At 47.4% G+C, this 18,512-nt stretch overlaps 1 protein-coding gene across 1 annotated transcript in view; it reads right to left on the bottom strand.

Moving 5' to 3' along the window:
* Positions 1-3,739: 3,739 nt before the first annotated feature.
* NUB1 (negative regulator of ubiquitin like proteins 1) overlaps positions 3,740-18,512 on the bottom strand; it is a 42,104-nt gene continuing 27,331 nt past the window's right edge. The window contains exons 9-15 of the mRNA XM_073238197.1: positions 12,720-12,906; positions 11,902-12,009; positions 11,065-11,217; positions 6,588-6,734; positions 5,047-5,142; positions 4,205-4,382; positions 3,740-3,963 (exon numbers count right to left, since the gene is read on the bottom strand). Of these exons, the coding sequence (XP_073094298.1) occupies positions 3,785-3,963; positions 4,205-4,382; positions 5,047-5,142; positions 6,588-6,734; positions 11,065-11,217; positions 11,902-12,009; positions 12,720-12,906 (1,048 nt within the window). The 3' untranslated portion in view covers positions 3,740-3,784. The remainder of the gene's footprint in view (positions 3,964-4,204; positions 4,383-5,046; positions 5,143-6,587; positions 6,735-11,064; positions 11,218-11,901; positions 12,010-12,719; positions 12,907-18,512) is intronic.

The following is an 18,512-nucleotide window of genomic DNA, read 5'->3' on the forward strand; positions in this document are numbered from 1 at the left end:
CAGAACCAGGGCCTCACACACCAGGCCTGGGTCCGCCCCCTCTGCTTGGGTGAAATGACGGGCTGCGGCCTGATGGCCCTACAGGGTCACCTGTGTGGGGAGTGGCCATGCGAGAAGCCAGAACACCCCCTCAGCCTGTGTAGGTGATAGTGAGGGCGTGTCACCCATGCTGGGAGCCCCATTTCTGCATGAATCGGGAGTGGAAAGGCCCAGGAGGGGGTTAGCCATGCACAGGAGCTAGCTCAGCACCCGGCACACAGGAGGGAGGCTGGAGTACTTGCCAGGGGGTGCTTAATCGGGAAAGTGGGGCTCAGGCTCTGGAGAGGCCCCGTGGGGAGCTGCCCTAGCAGCTCCTCTCATCACCTAAGGAGACGCTCTTCCAGCGTTTGGTTGGTGCCTGAGTGCTGCATTCAGTATGGGCACCAGCTCTGGCTGGTGCAGAAGAGAAGCTGCATAGCACAGCATGTGCTATCAAGAGCTCACCATCCCACCAAGGACAGAAGCCTCCTGTGCAGAGGTAGCCCTTGACGCAGAGTGGACACTCCATTGTCTTAATGCATAAGGTGTCTTCTCAGCAGGATGCACTGCCGGACAGGTGTCATCTGCTCCCCGGGGTGCCCAGGTCCAAGTCTGATGGATGGATCACTCTTCCCTGGGCCCCAAGAACAGGTACAGTACTGGAATCAGGGGTGGCAGGAATGGATGCATACCTTTGTGATTGCGTTCTAGGCCACACTCCCAAGCCCAGGGCCTCCCCAGATGAACAGGCTCACTGGTGAGAACCTGTGAAGTGGCATCCCTCGGCATTCTTTGGGTGGGACCCAGAGACAAGTACAGGTGTGAGGCTCCACATGTGCCACCTGCCATGTCTGGGAGCTCTCAGTTCCTAGTTCTTCTCCAGGGCGCGTGGCTGTGGCTGCAGGGGCATGCCCACATCAAAGGGACTTCCCAAGAAACTGCAGTTTATTGCAGGAATGGCAGGCAAAGAACCACCTTGAGTTACCTGCGCCTTTAGCCGCCTTCTAAGGCTGCTTTTCGGACAGAGGCAGCTTGAGTGAGTAACGCCTTTGAAGGTAACAGCTGGTGCTGCATTTATGCTGCACAAGGTCTTGCTCATTTGTCATCTCAGTCCCCATCTCTCCCAACCACAATGGAGAATAAAACACACAGCTGTAAGACACCCAGAGAAGCAGGCACTGGGGATAGATCCTAAAGCTGGTGCTGCTGTATTCCGTTTCTGCAGCCTGCCTCTTCCAAGAAAGAGCAGGGAATGGAAAACCACTGCTTCGCACTTTCATAGCAAAATACATTTGGGTGCTTTATTTCAGCAACAGAGGCCTCTGCTGGGTGTTAAGGGTATAAAGATGACCAGAAAACAGATGTCCTTTGCCTTTGAGAATATATTCTTGCTTTTGATAAATCAATTGGATGCGCAACAGGACATATGGGCAGGAAAATGGGCAGGATGTGGCAGTGTCACCAGTGCCAAGAACAGACGGCATGTCACAGAAGTGGCCAGCATCACATCTCGCTGAGACAGCATGTTCAGGCCAGTCCCCACAGCCTCTGCACCCCACTCCAGCTTAGGGCTAAGGGCTGCAGTAGGCTGCCACTCAAGCTAGACCCCTGCCCACCTTTCAGGGTGCTCTGCGGTGGTATTCCACAGTCCTTCCAGACTCACTGTTTCCCCAGCACACACCCTCTGACGGGTCTAACAGCCCGTGACCCCATGAATAGGGCATGTGCAGCCTGGCTTACCCCACCGTTACCTCCTCATCTGGAGGGTCTGGAACCCTCCAGCTCTCCCAGGACAGCCCCTCCAAGGGCCATCTCCCCAAGAACACATCCAGCCTAAGCACACTACCTTCTGCTTACTTCGTCGATGTTTTCATCACGAACGTCCACAGCCTCTTCTTGCCCTCCAGAGGAGTGTCAGTTGTCACACAACCAGCTAGAGGCGGAGCCACGACCAGAGCCCATGTCCCACCACACGCAGACGGGCGGCCCTGCTTGTTGGTGTATACCCAGAGCTGCCCAACCTGAAAGCTGGCTTCTCTGCATCTCTTCATGAGAAAGGGGAGCAAAGTCAGAGACCTGCTACCGTGACTCTGCTTCCCTAGCCTTGTCCCTGGTCATTAAAAAAAAGCATTTGGGAAGCTAGAAAAGCCATACCTGGCCCAAGTCCAGGATAGTAACTTTTTAGCTAAAAGCTGCAATTCAGGTCCAGAATAGTCTAACATGGCCTGAAACAAGGCTGAGAAGCCCCACATCACCTAAGCCATCAGCTCCTTCCCACGCTGAGAACACAAACCTGTCCCCTCCGTGCTTCCTCCTACCACCCCGCCATCAGCCCCAGCCCTGCTCTTTACACGTCATCTTTTTATAACAGACATCAACTGCTTTTGATTAACTCACAAAACTCAGTGGAAGCAAACCTCTAATATAAATGATACGCTAGGCTATCCAGACATTTGCAACCCTTATTTATGAAAGTTTAGTTGTTTGAGTAACTTAAGGCAAAGTTAGGCTGACAATTTTTAAATATATTTTCCACCTTTTATTTCTGTCTGTACCATCCATTTAAAAGAATGACAAGATTTCCATCCATTCAAACTGGAGTGCTGCCTAAGCTTTATGAAAATGGTGAGTGAAAAAGTCAAAGCATTTCAACAGCCGCTTGATGCCAACAACATGACCCACCTGCCCTGAGTCATGGCAGCTTCCAGCAACTTCTGGAAGGTCAGAAACACATCTGGCACTTGATTCAGTGTCTGGCTGCTACCAGCTGTGTCCTGGTGCTGAAAAGGGTTTCCATTTAGTACACATCTACAGAGGAGTGTATGGAGCAATGAGAACAGTTATTTAAGCCATGAAGAGGCTAACTACACACCATTAGAAATAGTCTTCTAACGCAGATACACCAAAAAAAAACAAACCTACAAAAACCTGGAGAAAATACATCTTACATCTCTGATGGGTATCTTAGTCAGGAGTGAGTTTAATATGACAGCATAACATCTGAAAATGCTAATTAAAAATAAGTTGCTTTGATTAGCATTTAAGGGTTTAATAAAAGATTTTATTTTTGTAAAGAATTTCAAACACACATAAACTCTGGATTTTAACCTTGAATCTCAAGTGCATAATTTTAAACTAAGAGCATAAAACACTGATGTTTCAGGCTGAAGGCATCTGCCACAATTTGGTTCGGCCACTATAGATGATGCTGCATCTACAGGCCCAAAGCACTTGGAATGGTTGAAGACTTCAAGGCCAGTTTAGGGACGGGGCAGTGAGGCCAGAGCAGGAAGGCAGGGCTGCCTCACAGGAGGAAGGAAGGGGTCAACAGCGGACTCAGGAGGCGGGAGGGCAGGGCAAGGGGGAGAGGAGACAGAGGTGCACACGTTCCCCCAGTACCTCTCCCGGGAGACTTCCCCAGGGGCCGCCCAGTTCTCCAGAAGTTTCAACTGCCCTTCCCATTCCCGGGTGAAAAGAAATGGAGCAGGGAGGGCATTCGGGGTGCAGAATCTGAAGGCAGCCAGGGAACGGCAAGACTGGCCCAGAGGCAGCTCCTTCCCCAAGACGGCTTTAGGGACCAGCACCCACCCCCACCCCACCCCACCCCACGAGGCCTCCTCTTAGTTTGCAGGTCCCTGCTCCCTGCCCGCCCCTCCTATGCCTCAGCAGGAAGCACTCTTGAAACAAATCAGATCAAAAGAAGAAAAAATGAAGATCTGCATTAGGCTTTTCATAATGAATTTATAAGCTGTAACATAGTACTTGTTCAGTTTTTCTTTGTTGCTGACTTTATATTTTCTACATAGGACAAGTACTCCGCCATAATAACTTCTTCATCTTCCAGAGTTGAGTCAAGATAATCTTCTTCATGTTCTGGAATATCTTCCAGTATTTCATTGATGGCCTCTGTCTCCATGTCTTCATCTGTTGAGGCACTAGACGTACCTGCAAAAAAAAGTAGTGTAGTACTACATGACTTAAGGGAGAAGAACAGAAAGAGGAGAAAAATCCACGGAAGACCGCGCCGCCCCATCAACCCCCATAACCCTTCCTGGCCACGACTGAGCAGCCGAAGCGCAGGGGTCTGGAACGCCCTTCTCGGTCCCAAGTCAGGAGGTCACCCCCCCCCCCTCCGCACGTCAGCTTCCGGTTTAGCAGATTTGGCATGCAGAGACCTCTGACCCACCTGCGGAATCGGAAGGGGACGTGGATGGTGTTGACGAAGAATCTTCCACCAAGAGCTGTAGGTCAGGAGGAAGACGTCCTCCATTGTGAGCCAGGGTCTGAGCTGCCAGCTGGACATTCCCCCTGAGGGCTCTCAAGGCAGCGTCAGCCACTGCGGCGTCAAAGCCCATGTACACCAGCTACGGGGGAGCACGGGGAGGTGGTGACCGCTGCCCACAGGCCTCGGCCACGTTCACACCCGTATCCCCCAACCCAGAGCCAGGACAGCCTTATCTTGGAAAACCACAGACCCTCCTGCCCTCCGCTCTTTAGCCGGTGTGCGTGAAGCAACCTGGCGGGGACCGAGGAAGACTTGAGCCAGACATGTAAACGCCCATCTTCGCATAAGGGCAGCAAGCTTGTGGGCCGAGGGAAACGTGCTATTCAGGCCTAGCTGCGAGTTCCATCAGGAAGGCGATCAGTGTGCCAGATGTGCTAATACGGGGGAAGCGAGTGCACCGACACGGGGAGGGAAATGTGCTGCGGCCAGTGACAGCCTTTTAGGTCACCGGCAGAGAAACGGGCTGACGGAAACAACAGCTGATGTATAAAGTGGTTTACATATAAAAGAGGAAAGGAGCCCGAAGAAAGAACTTCCCTTTGCTTTCTTATTTTTCCTGTTCTTGAAGGAAATACCTCCTGCTTTGTGCCCACCCCCTGCCACTGCCTCATGCTTGGCTGACCGCCTAGGGTGGGCCCGAGTCAGGCCGGGGGCCGGGGACTCAGCCAAGCCGCTGCCGGCCCCCCACCGAGCCCACACGAGGCTGCACAGGCAGAGGGGAGCCCACATGCATCTTCACTTACTTGGTCAATATTTTCCTGGGAAGGACTTTCTTGATGGTTGTTGGTTTCAGGATCTAAATCATTTAACCACCACATCAGAGGATTACTGAGAAGAATCTAAAAGCACACAGAAATACCCTTTACTGATCATTAAAGCCTGCTCACTTCCTCAGCCAGAGACTGAGCACTTATTATGTGCTAGGCAGACACACTGGGACACACTCACACACAAGCACAGGGCACATGATGGAACCATGCAAAGGGTGCTATGGAAGCAGAGAAAAGGGGCCCGAACCAAGTGGGGGTCTAAGGAGGTGGGTGTCCCAAAGTGGGTGTCACCTGCCAAGGGTGATACCTGGGTTGAAGTCAAATTATCCAGGTGGGAGATCACTGCTGAGGATGGAGAGAGAGGGAGGGAAGGAAGGAGGGGGGGAGAGGGGGAGGGAGACAGAGGGATTCCAAGGAAACAAGTTAGTTGGAGGTCAGCCTTTGGGAAGATGAGGCCGTAAAGCGCTGGGAAGAGAAAGGCCCCCGCAGCTTCGCGGGGAAGGTCATGCCCTAGGTCACAGTGTCAGGGAGAAGAGCACCGTTCTTCTGATCCGTGAATTCCCCGTCACACAGCTCTGAACTCTTAGCCTTAAAGAGCCCCTCTGGGGAATGTTTCCTCTAACACCAAGCTGTATTTATGCACTGCTTGCATAGTGACTGTTCTGGAGCTGTATCAGCCCCTGCGCACATTCAGAGTTCCCTGCCTTTTGTATTTCTCTAACACAAGAAGTTAGCCTGGATATTCAAATTCATTTTAAGTTAATTACATATGTACATGCACACACACTGAAAAAATACCGACTTGTGGGGATTCTGAGGAACAGGAGGTCTGGAGACCGAAAGGCAAAGGCAGGGCCGGCCCCCAACCCACGGGGCCCGGGTGAACTCCGCAGCAGGGCAGTCAGGACCACACCTGCCCCCCGGGCCGCTACCTACCCGGCCTCCCCACCTCTGGCCCCTCTCCGCTGGCAGGTGTGTGACCTTTGCCTCGGCAGTCCCCGCAGCTCCCAGGGACTCATGCCGCCACCCTCCAGGCTGCCCTGAGGCCCCACAGGCCGCACCCCCACATGCAGCCCTTGGGCCACCCTGCTTCAACCGTGTCTGTCTCCCCAGTCGTCTGTAGGTCCCTAGGCCACTGTGGACTACCAACTAAGTAAATAAAACTAGATATTCAAATGAAACATTCTAATTCAAAAAAATTATACTGAAACTTTAATATCATCATCTTCACATTACTGTTAACCTCACGCTGCTGTGACCTGAAACCTCAAGCAAGGTCCTGCCCTGTGCACTCTGCCAGACTGCGGGTGGGCGCCGAGGTGGGGCCTGGCCTTCTGGCCCTGCACTGGGGTTGGAGGAGAGAGTGCGGCCCCTTAGATCTGAAACAGGGATGGGAGGACTGCTCACAGGAGCGGGACTCCAGGCACCACGGAAGGACACTGGAGAGGCGCTTAACGGAGCAGTGGGCACTGCAGTGCCTCAGCCCGCAAGCTGGGCTGCTCCGAGCACGTCACCTTCAGGGCCTTGTCCAGGTTCCCGCTGGCCTGATGGAGGGCCTGCCGGGCGGCATGCGTGGAGAAGCCCATAACTTTCAAAGTGTTTATGTCCTCCAGGCGGCGGCGTTTCTTCTCCTTTTCCTCTTTCCTTATTTGGGCCAACTCCTTTAGAAAAACAGCAAAGTCACTTGCGTTAGGGACTGAGATCTGGTAGGAAGCCTCCTCACGCTGTGCTCTGTGGCACTCACAGGGTTGCCCCCCAGAAGAGCGGGTGGGCCCATCAACAGCATGAGGCCCGCATGGGGCGGTGGGTGCTGCTCCCGGGCATACGGGCCAGAGCCAGGGCCCCAGGTCAGGGCGGAAGAGAGCGTTCACAGCGCCCAGCGCCAGCACAGGCCCAGGGGACCCGGGGGCTCCTGCTGCCAGTCCCAGGGATGAAGGCTCGTCCTGCAAGGGGCCAAGGGCTTCTGGAGTGGTGGGCAGGCTACTCGGCCTTTGAGGAACCACCAGGGTCTTATTAAAATGTGGATTCTGGAGGGGCGAGGGCTCCCGGGGGCTCCAAGGCTGCTCACCCACCCACACACTCTGGGTAGCAATGACTATGTGTCTTTAGGGCCTATTGGTCTGTTTAAAACCTCCAGAATGATCCAAATAAGGTGACAAAGGTCATCAAATACCACGGTTCTTGACCCTGAGTCCCAGCGGTGCCTGGTGCCGCTGTAAGGGCCTGAGCAGGGCTGTGGGGGGTCCTGGTCTCTGTCCTCTCTCACCTCTGCCCCAATCAGGGGTGCTCTGAATTTGTTTTGGAAACCAATGTCATTTTTAAAAAGATTTTGCTGCTAAAAAAAACCCAACAAAACACCTAAATTAAAACAAGTTTGAAAACCACTAATCTAATCGAATCTTATCATCTTGCAAGGAGAAGACAGAAATCTCTCAAGAAAGTTAAAGGACCTGGCCAAGGTTGCTGCAGCCAGGAGAGCTGGGACGAGGCTTCTGGCAGTGCTGGGGGTGGCCAGTCCTCACCCCGGCACCGGGAGAGCACTGGGGAAAGCAGCTTCTCCCCTTTGACGGAGCCGCTCCTACCTCCGTGGCTCAGCCCAAGCAACAAGGGCCCTTCTACCTTCCTGGACACAACAAGAGGGTGGTCTCGTCTCTCAGGAAAATAGTGGACTCATCACCATGGAGCCAACAATTCCCATGGGGGCAGCAAGAGGACTGGCGGAACGCAGAGATGCCCCAAACATTTCCGGGGATGAAGGCATCCTTAGACAGTAGTCTCCTGTCTAATATCAGACAACTTCCTGGTGGGCGACTGGTACTAATGGTGGCATTGCAGCTCCATCTGCAGCGACCCCTCACGGCCTCTGCCTCTAGCTCTAAACCCACAGGCTCACGCTTCCTGCCTCGCCCCCTACTCAAGCCGCCCAGTCAGGCAGCAGCACCCTATTCTCAGGCAGGGCTCTGACTTCTGGCCCCACCAACACCCCCAAGCTGACCTTACACTGCTTCACTACACCAGCCACACAGGGCAGCAAAATCACTCGGCTTCAGTCGTATTCCGACTTTCATACACACATACGGCTGGTGTCAAATGCCTTTACCATGTCCCACACACTTCGCTTTCAGTTTCAGCTTCTTCCGTTTATGCTTCAAAAGGCTAAGAAACACGTACAACATTCAAACATAGAGCAAGACGCTGCCAGCCAGCAGACACCGGATCCAGACATCATCTAACACAGATCTGACACAAAGCTGGAGTTTCAGAATACCTTTTCTTTAGGTAAATATCTAAGCTTTCTTTTAATCATGTAGATACACATGAGGAAGTGAAAGTATTTTTTGACACTTTCCTTTATACTAGAAAGAATGAGAAAAATAAAACAGACCGAATAGATGACAGTATTGCACTGGACTATTACACGGGTACAGTAGAGTCCAACCTGATAGGAGGACTGGCTCTACCGTCAGGGCTGACCGCTGCTGCAGGGTCAGGATGAGCAATCGGCTGTCCTGCCACCTCTCGGCCTCCTGATACCTCAGCATGGAAAGCGATCTCAGTTCCTTTAGTCTTGGTTCATTTTGCCAGATGAGAAACTGGCCTGTTCACAGGGCCATGTTGTACAAAAAAGACAAACTTCTAAGAATTAGTTTAAGCCTCAGCTCAGAGAGATGCTCAAACCTAAGGCCTCAGGAACAGAGAAGGCAGCGGGCTCCAGGGCGTGAGTTCCACGGGACGCGGTGCCGGTCTTCCTCCCTGCCCACCCTGGGCCTCCCCAGGTGGGGGAGGCTGCCCAGCTTCCAGGGAGCCCTCAGAAGGGCTGCTCCGGGTTCTCGTCTCTGCTCCCTACCCGTACCCCTGGCCACAGCGATTGGCTTAAGGGTAGCCAACCAGTGAGCAGCTGGGGATTTCTCGGAGGATCCTGGGATGCAGCTATGCTCTTGGTGTGCCGGGATAACACAGGGGACAGAGACAAAGCAACAAGGCGAAGCCTCTGGATCAACTGACCCGAGGCGCAGGCTGTCTCTGGCCTTACACTGAGGCAGGCCACTAAATCCCGCCCCCGCCTGCCCTTTCATGAGGTGTTGCGGGCGGGCAGAACTGGGCTTTCTGTTGCTTTCGCGTGAAGGCTTCCTCCTGACAGGCAGCCGCTGGGTGAAGAGTCAGCAGGGCCCGCTGCACTGTATGCACTGCAGTTTTCTCCTCTCTTGTCTCCAGGGTTTATAGCTTAATTCATTATGTGCATATATGATATGATGCCACTATTTTTAAAAGATATTTATTTTTGCTACTTAAAAAGTTAGGAAGTAAAGTAGTTAACATTTTTTTTTTTTGGTATCATTAATCTACAATTACATGAAGAACATTATGCTTACTAGGCTCCCCCCTTCACCAAGTCCCCCTGACATACCCCTTCACAGTCACTGTCCATCTGCGTAATAAGATGCTGTAAAATCACTACTTGTCTTCTCTCTGTTGCACAGCCCTCCCCGTGCCCCCCCCCCCACACACTATACATGCTAATCGTAATGGTAAAGTAGTTAACTTTTACTCTTTACACTCTCTCTTGGCTTTTCAGAACCTTTTGTAAAAATGCATCAGAATACTATTTTCAGATGGCAGGTGGAAAGTGCACAAGAAACCAGAGTCTTAGTTCAGGTTTTACCACTGACACATGACCCCAAAAACGTCAACCTCTGAGCCTCGGTTTTCCTCATCTGTAAAATGAGAATTATCTGCCCCAGTGGCCTCACAGGTGGTCACAGGCCAAAGTGAATGACATCATGATTATGAGAATCTTTTATAAACTATAAAGTATATCTAATGTAAGGAGAAATTATATATGAGTATTACTTTTCAAACCATCTCATTTCCAACACTGGCTTTCCAAATGCTAACAAAATCTTACCCATAATGAAGCAATGGTGAAGTGAACACAGCAGAGTGTCTGCTTTACGGTCACTGCTCACCTGGGCTCCACAAGGTGCCACCAGCCTCTCCAGGTCTGCCCTTACCCACTCACTGACTTCTACAGCAAGAGCCAGGGGCCCAGGATCAGGAGAAATGTTGGGCAGTCTGGGAGAGAGAAGGGTAACTAAGAGCTGGTGATTTAAAAGAAGGAACCAACAGCCCTTTAGATGGCTGCCGGCCATGTGACCAACCATGAACCCCTCTCCCCAGGACCAGGCAGGCCAATGAGCACATTGCGCTCGCCTGTCCCTCTGCCGAACACCTGAGATGGTTGCTTTTCTCCTTCAGGATTATGCTGGTGTTAGCAAAAAAGGAAGAAAAAAGAATATATACACAAGAAGATTCTAGAGACTTCAATGGTTGACGTTTACAGCTAGGAAGGACCCGTGAGACAATCTATATGCTAACTTCTTGTTTTAGAGAAGAAAAAAAACTCCCCCTCTCAACGTCCCACCACCAGGTCTCTCTGGCCCAGAGCTACCTTACTGCAAAACTAACGTATTAGGTATGACAGCATTCCCTCCAACTCCATAAGCTAAAGTTGTTTTATTCTACTGATTTCTATTTATTTTAAATGATTGTAGTTTTGTACCTTTGCTTTCATATCATATTACTTGTTCCTATGATTTGACTTGTTTCTGAGCAAGAATGCCACCCACACTATAACAATGGCCCCAGGGGAAAACACAGCCTCCTTTAAAATGGTTTCCAGAAATATGCTATGGTAAAAAAAAAGAGAGAGAGAGAGAAGACTGCCTGGTAACTGTACTTATGAGCTGCTACCACCATAGCAGGAAGGAAAATAAGGAAACTGCACTGCTGAAATTACTTTCACTTGAAAAAGACAAGTTTCTCCTGCCTTCTCAGTCTGAGGTAGTAAAGGGTTGCTTGTTATCAGTATCTACCCTAGAATGATCCTTTTCTTTCATGTCTGAAAGTAAGGCATTTCAGAGGCAAGCTCACTACTGCCTCAAGTGTCACACTTTAGCAGAGGCCCAGGCCGCCGCCACGAGACCACCTTACCTCTCTGCGGCTGGTGATGTGGGCGGCCGCGTGGTCCACGTTCCCATCACATGCCCTAAGGCCAAGCCGAGCTTCCTGGGCAGTAAACCCCAACTGCAACAAACTGTGAACTTTGGATGGATCGATATATAGCTCTCTAAAGAGCTGACGTGCCTACAGACAGAAAAATACAAGAATCATGTAACTATAGCAACATTATAACTTAACACAAAGCAAAGCCTGAAAGAAATTAGATTGTACCCATGTGAAATAGGGTGTGTCAGATTTTAGACAAAAACTCTAAACCTGACCTATTATCAACTAGTGCAAATGCAGACAACTCTGCTCCCATGACTTATACTTAAGGTAAAAGGAGAAAACAGGCCGAGTTTTTGGGAGGAGCTGGTTGCCATGATCTCCTCCTTTCTTATACTAAAATCCCTGCATTTGAGCTGTTCACATGGCATTTCTCACCCCCCTGGCGCTGGGCACAGCCAGGTGGTTAAGTGTAGGCCAACAGCATGTAGAGGTGACAGGCACCACAGGACATTACTCTGAGAGGCTGGTCCAGGGCCGTCTTTTGCCCCCTACCACTGGCAGAGGACTCTCAGGAGCAGGGCGGGCAGAACGGCCCCACTGCCCAGGAAACCTCTAGCCAATGCAAGCACTGGCTCACTGTAACGGGGAAACCTTGGCTGAGCCCTAACAAATACAAATATGTTGATAGTCTATGTGAGGAAGAGGGAATGGGACATTTTCCCCGAAGTCACAAACTACTGAGTCTATGAAATACTTAACTTCAGGGGACAAAAAGAGTCAGCGAAAATGTCTACAACCGTGGCGTATTCGTCTCCTTACCTTGTTGAGATATTCACAAGCCTCTTCACCATTCCCACTGTGGTAATTTTGGATGCCTTGAAGCAAGTAAAGCCTTACAAACAACACCTTCTCTTTCCCCCAGTTTCCCTGAAATTATTGGGGGGAAAAAAGATACAACTGTCTTATTTTTGATTATATGTCCATAAAACTCACATCTGTAATTCCCTCATCTCCATAGTGGCAATATGGCATTACTAAAATGTCTGTAGTGTCACTACTACTGATTGGCAAAAGTGAAGGCCCCTGAGTTCAATGGCTTCCCTGCCCCACAAGGAAGGAATGGTGTCATAACACCTCTCCAGGCACCCGGGACCCCGGCCCTTCTGGTTGGTAGAGAAGTGTACAAAAACCCGAAAGGAGGGGTATTTTATGCTGCCTTGCCATTTCCAAGCAGAATTCTGATGACTTGTGGAAATCAACTTAGAAAAATCCTTTTTCAAATAACAGCTCTTGAGCTGACTCATTCACGTCAACGACTGCTTTCAAAAGTGTCTGCTTCCCGCAGTTAAATCTTCCACTAGAACATAGCCACCCACCCTCTGGGTCAGAGGGACCCTCAGTGGAGGCCTGTGACTAGCAAACTGGGTTCCTCTGGGCTAAACACTGCGCAGTCCAAAGTCACAGCCCAGCCTGTAAAACATTTAACCATCCCATTAAAATATACCGCCAAAAGAGGACGCTGCACACTATTATCAAAATAAACCACCTTCTGGCAGCAGTCTAAATACTTTAACAGAAATAAACTCAAATTCTAGAAATGGGCTCAATAATACATAAAACAAATTAGAGTAACATACTTTTATGTGAACAAGTCTCTGATGATTTTCTCCGTAACAATTTTTAAAACATTTCTGGGCCAGGTTTAATTTTTTTTCCGCGTCGTCGAGGCACTCCAGCTGTTCCAAGCGGAAGTAACACCACACTATATCCAGCTGGAGCACTGCGTAGTTATCGACCGTGTGCAGCAGTTCCCTGCAACACTCACTGGAGAGGGGAAGGAAACGGCATCCTGAACAGCAGCATTAAAAACCTTTTCGTAAATTACTGGAATTCTTTTCCAGGTTTTGGTCTATTTCCAAAGACTGAGTGCTCTAAAACAGAGGTGCCAGTGTTTGTGAAGGGAGCTATATTTATATCTGAATGTTTCCACTGAGAAAAAGGCAGTTAGGGCTCAGGAGAAGCAGCCTGACACCATCTGCCCCAGGATACACACACACAGACACATTCCTTGCTGTGCTGGGAAAGAGGTTCGGCAGGAAGTGGAAAATGGGGTCAGTGTGTCAGCAAACATAGGGGGACCATGCTGTAAGGCAGTGGTTTCCTACTCTCACTACAAATTAGAATCACCTGGATATGACGAGTTTCTTTTCTTCCTCCTTTTTTAATACTGATGCTGGGACTCCACTTGGATCAACCGTAACAAGAAGCTCTGCAGGTGGGGCCAGGATGCTATATTTCTAAAATCTTCCTGGGTCATTCTAATGTATAGCCCAAGTTGAGAACCAATATTTTAAAGACATACCAAAAAAAAGTCACTACTTACTATAAATGTTTTAACTGATGAGGGCTGTGACAATACATTCATGTACAATTACATCAAACTGGGAGGAAAAAGAATCCAGAAAATGCCAGGTTCTAAATGCCTCGCTGATCTGGGGACCCAGGTGCAGACTAAATGCTACTTTTTAGCTGTGACAGGAGCTGAACTCGGGTCCAGAGAAAGACAGATAGACCTCCACCCACTTTTTATTCAGGTTTTTTTTTGGTGTTGAGGAATACGAATTCTTCATATGTTTTGGATGTTAACCCATCAGATACATAGTTTACAAATATATCCTCCCACACTGATGGTGTCCTTTGCTGTACAGAAGATTTTTAGTTTGATGTAGTGCCACTTGTTCATTTTTTATTTTGTTTCCCTTGCCCAAGGAGAAGAGTCCAGGAAAAAACTGCTCATACTTATTTTCAAGAGACTTTTGCCTGTTTTCTTCTAAGAGTTTCACAGGTTCATGTCTTACATTCAGGTCTCTGTGTTGCGTGCCGCTCGCTCGGGTGAAATGGGAGTGAACGAAATACACAGACAACACAACACGGACAGACCGACAATGGCTGCAGCAGCCCCGATGTGGCGCGGCTCTTTTATTTTCATACTGCCTTTCTCGGACCCCAACCAAGTGCTATACTCATCTTTCCCTTCTCAGGGGGGACAGGCCAGAACATCTTGTTGATTTCTTAGAATCTGCCCAGTAAGCAGGGGTGGTGTTTGCACACATCCCCAAGGTCTCCCTGTATCCAGCGTGAGGCGTCCTGGCTCATTTTTGAGGACAATATATGCTTTTGTGGGCAGATAACTTCCAAGGATGGCACCAGTTGTTCTCAAGCTGGTGCTTCCCCATTCTGCATTCAGATGTGGGGGAAGACAAAGGCCACCCCCTACACTCTGACCCATTTTGAGTTTACTTTTGTGTATTGAATGAGACAGTAATCCGGTTTCATTCTCTTGTATGTAGCTGTCCAGTTTTCCCAATACTTGTTATTGATGAGGCTGTCTTTCCCCCCTTGTATATTCATGGCTCCTTTATCTTCTATTAATTGATCACATATACATGGGTTTATTTCTGGGCTCTCTATTCTGTTCCATTGATCTATGGGTCTCTTCTTGTGCCAGTACCAAAATGCAGCCTTGTAGTATAGCTGAAGTCAAGAAGTGTAATACCTCCAGCTTTGTTGTTCTGTCTCAGGAGTGCTTTGGCTATTTGGGGTCTTTTATGGTTCCATATGAATTTTAGGATTATGTGTACTAATTGAAAAATGACATTGGTATTTTGATAGGGATTCCTTGGAATATGGAAAGTGCTTTGGACAGGATAGCCATTTGGGCAATTCTTACTATCCATGAGCATGGGATAGATTTCCATTTATTTGCCTTTAACTTCTTTCATGAGTATCCTACAATTTTCAGAGTACAGGTCTTTCACCTCCTTTGTTAGGTTTATTCCTAGGTATTTTATTCTTTTTGATGCAACTGTGAATGGAATTGTTTTCCTGACTTCTCTTTCTGCTAGTTCATTGTCAGTGTATAGGAATGCAACAGATTCCTGTGTATTAATTTTGTATCCTGCAACTTTGCTGAATCCAGTTACTAGTTCTGTTTTTTGGTGGAATTTTTAGACTTTTCTATATATAATATCATGTCATCTGCAAAGAGTGATAGTTTAACTTCTTCCTTATCAATTTGGATGCCTTTTATCTTCTTGTTTTGTCTGACTACTATAGCAAGGACCTCCAGTACTGATGAATAAAAGTGGTAAAAGTGAACATCCCTCTCTTGTTCCTGATTTTAGAGGAAAAGCTTTCAGCTTTTCACCATTGAGCATGATGTTAGCTGTGGATTTGTCATATGTGGCCTTTATCATGTTGAGGTACATACCCTCTATACCCATTTTGTTGAGTTTTTTTCATCATGAATGGATGTTGAATTTTGTCAAATGCCTTTTCATCATCTTTTGAGATGATTATGTGATTTTTATCCTTCTCATTAATGTGGGGTATCACAGTGATTGATTTACAAATATTGTACCATCCTTGAATCTCTGGAATAAATCCCACTTGGTTGTGATGGATGATCCTTTTGATGTATTTTTGAATTTGGTTTGCTAATATTTTGTTGAGGATTTTTCCATCTATGTTCATCAGGGATATTGGTCTAAAATATTTTTTTTTTTTGTAGTATCTTTGTCTGGTTTTGGTATTAGAGTGACGCTAGCCTTACAGAATGAGTTTGAGAGTATTCCCTCCTCTTCTACTTTCTGGAATACTTTATGAAGGATGGATATTAGCTCTTCTTTAAATGCCTGATAGAATTTAGCTGTGAAGCCATCTAGTAATGGACTTTTCTTTGTTGGGAGTTTTTTGATCACCAATTCAATTTTATACTGGTAATTGGTCTGTTCAGATTTTCTGTTTCTTCCTGGGTCTATTTTGGAAGGTTGTACTTTTCTAGGAATTTGTTCATTTCTTCTAGGTTGTCCAATTTATTGGCATGTAATTTTTCAAATAATTCTCTAATATTTATTTGTATTTCTGTGGTGTCAGTTGCAACTTCTTTTCCATTTCTGATTTTCTTTCTATCCTCTTTTTTTCTTGATAAGTCTCACTAGGGATTTGTCTATTCTGTTTTCTCAAAGAAGCAGTTCTTTGTTTCACTGATATGTTTTCCTATTTTGTTTATTCTTGCTCTAATCTTTATTATGTTCCTCCTCCTACTAACATTGGGTTTCATTTGTTCCTCTTTTTCTAATTTCTTTGTGAGTTTAGATTGTTTATTAGGAATTGATCTTCTTTCTTGAGGTAGGCCTGTATTATACTTCCCTCTCAGAACTGCTTCTGTGGCATCCCACACATTTTGGACTGTTGTATTTTTGTTTTCATTTGTCTCCATATGATGCTTGATTTGTTTTGATTTTTTCATTAATCCATTGATTATTTGTAAGCATGCTGTTTAACCTCCAAATGTTTGTGGGCTTTTTTGTTTTCTTAGTGTAATTTATTTCTAGTTTCATACCATTATGGTCCGAGAAGCTTGACAAAATTTCAGTCTTTTTGAACTTATTGAGGCTCTTTTTATGGCCTAATATGTGATCCATTCTGATAACCATTCCATGTACATTTGAGGAAAATGTGTGTCCTGCTGCTTTTGGGTGGAATGTTCTGTAGATAAAGAATCTGTTAAGTCCATCTGATCTAGTGTGTTGTTAGTGCCTCTGTTTCCTTATTTATTTTCTGTCTGGTTGATCTGTCTATTGATGTGAGTGGTGTATTAAAGTCTCCTAAAATGAGTAAGTCCCAAACTATTTCCCCCTTAAATTGTGTTAGTATCTGTTTTACATATTTAGATGCTCCTGGGCTGGGTACACAGATATTTATAATGGTTACATCCTCTTGTTGGACTGGCCCCTTTATCATTATACAATGTCATTGTCTCTTGCTACTTTCTTTGATTTGAAGTCTATTTTGTCTGATATTAGTACTGTTACTCCTGCTTTTTCCTATTATTTGCATAAAATATCTCTTTCCATCCCATCACTTTCAGCCTGCCTATGTCTTTGAGTCTGAAATGAGTCTCTTGTAGGCAGCACACAGAAGGGTCTTTTTTTTTTTAATCCATTCTGCCATTCTATGTCTTTTGATTGGTGAACTCAGTCCATTTACATTGAAAGTAATTATTGATAGGTATGTACTTACTGCATTTTATTGATTGTTTTCTGGTTGTTTTTGTAGTTCCTCTGTTTGTTTCTCCCTCTCTTATACTATTCTCTTGTTATTTGATGGTTTTCTTTAGTGTTGTTTGGATTTCTCCTATTTAAATTTTTGTGTACTACAGGCTTTGGGTTTGTGGTTACCATAAGGTTCATTGATAGATTCCTAACTAGATAACAGTCTACATTAAGCTGATGATTGCTCTATGTCAAACACAGTCTAAAAGTATTTTTTTTACTTCCTCCTCCATCGTTTATTAGAGGTCATAAACTGCATTTCAGTGTGTATGTACCCTTTGACTGATTTTGCATGCAGTTGGTTTTACTACTTTTGTTTTATGTCATACTTGCTTGGTAAGTAATTGGTCTACTCCCTTTACTGTGTGGGGTTATTTTCACTGGTGAAAACTACGTAGGCTTAAGAACATTTCCATCCACAGAAGTTCCCTTTAACATATCCTGTAATGATGGTTTAGCAGTTATAAGTTCCTTCAGCCTTCATTTATCTGGGAAATGTTCAATCTCTCCTTCCAATTTGAATGATAATCTTGCTAGGCAGAGGGTTCTTGGTTGAAGGTCCTTCTGTTTCAATACATTAAATATTTCATGCAGCTCCCTCTGGTCTGTAAAAGTTTCTGCTGAGGGAGGCGGAGCCAAGATGGCAGCATGAGTAGGACAGTGGAAATCTCCTCCCAAAAACATATATTTTTGAAAATACAACAAATACAACTAATCCTAAAACAGAGACAAAAGACACAGGACAACAGCCAGACTACATCCACACCTGTGAGAACCCAGCGCCTGGTGAAAGGGATAAGATACAAGCAGCCCAGCGGGACCCGAGTGCCCCACACCCCAGCTCCCGGCCGGAGGAGAGGAGTCGGAGCGGGGAGGGGGAGGGAGCCCAGGACTGCTAAACACCCAGCACTCGCCATCCGCACCAGAGCGCAGACACAGTGCATGCATGGGGTGCTGGAAACTAGGGAAACAAGACAGTAAGACCCGTGAGTGGGTCCCCCAGCCGGTGCCTCTGGGACAAAGAAAAGCAAGTACTTTTTGAAAGTCTTAAAGGGACAGGGACCACACTGCTGGATGGAAGCATCCCGGGTCACAGTCCAGCAGCTGGAAATTCCAGGGAACTCCGGGCGCACTAACCCCCTGGGCAACAGCTCTGAGACCCCTCATGGAGGTAAACAGCCAAACAGCCCCCCCGTCCATTACCCCTCTGGGGCCCCACCAAAGCAGTGCAGCAGGCTGAGGCTGGCCACGCCCACAGCAAGGGAGCTTCCTCCATACCGGCAGGCAAGATACAGAGACCCAATCTACACGCAA

The sequence above is a fragment of the Manis javanica genome, chromosome 6 (assembly GCF_040802235.1).
Source record: "Manis javanica isolate MJ-LG chromosome 6, MJ_LKY, whole genome shotgun sequence".
NCBI lineage: Eukaryota > Metazoa > Chordata > Mammalia > Pholidota > Manidae > Manis > Manis javanica.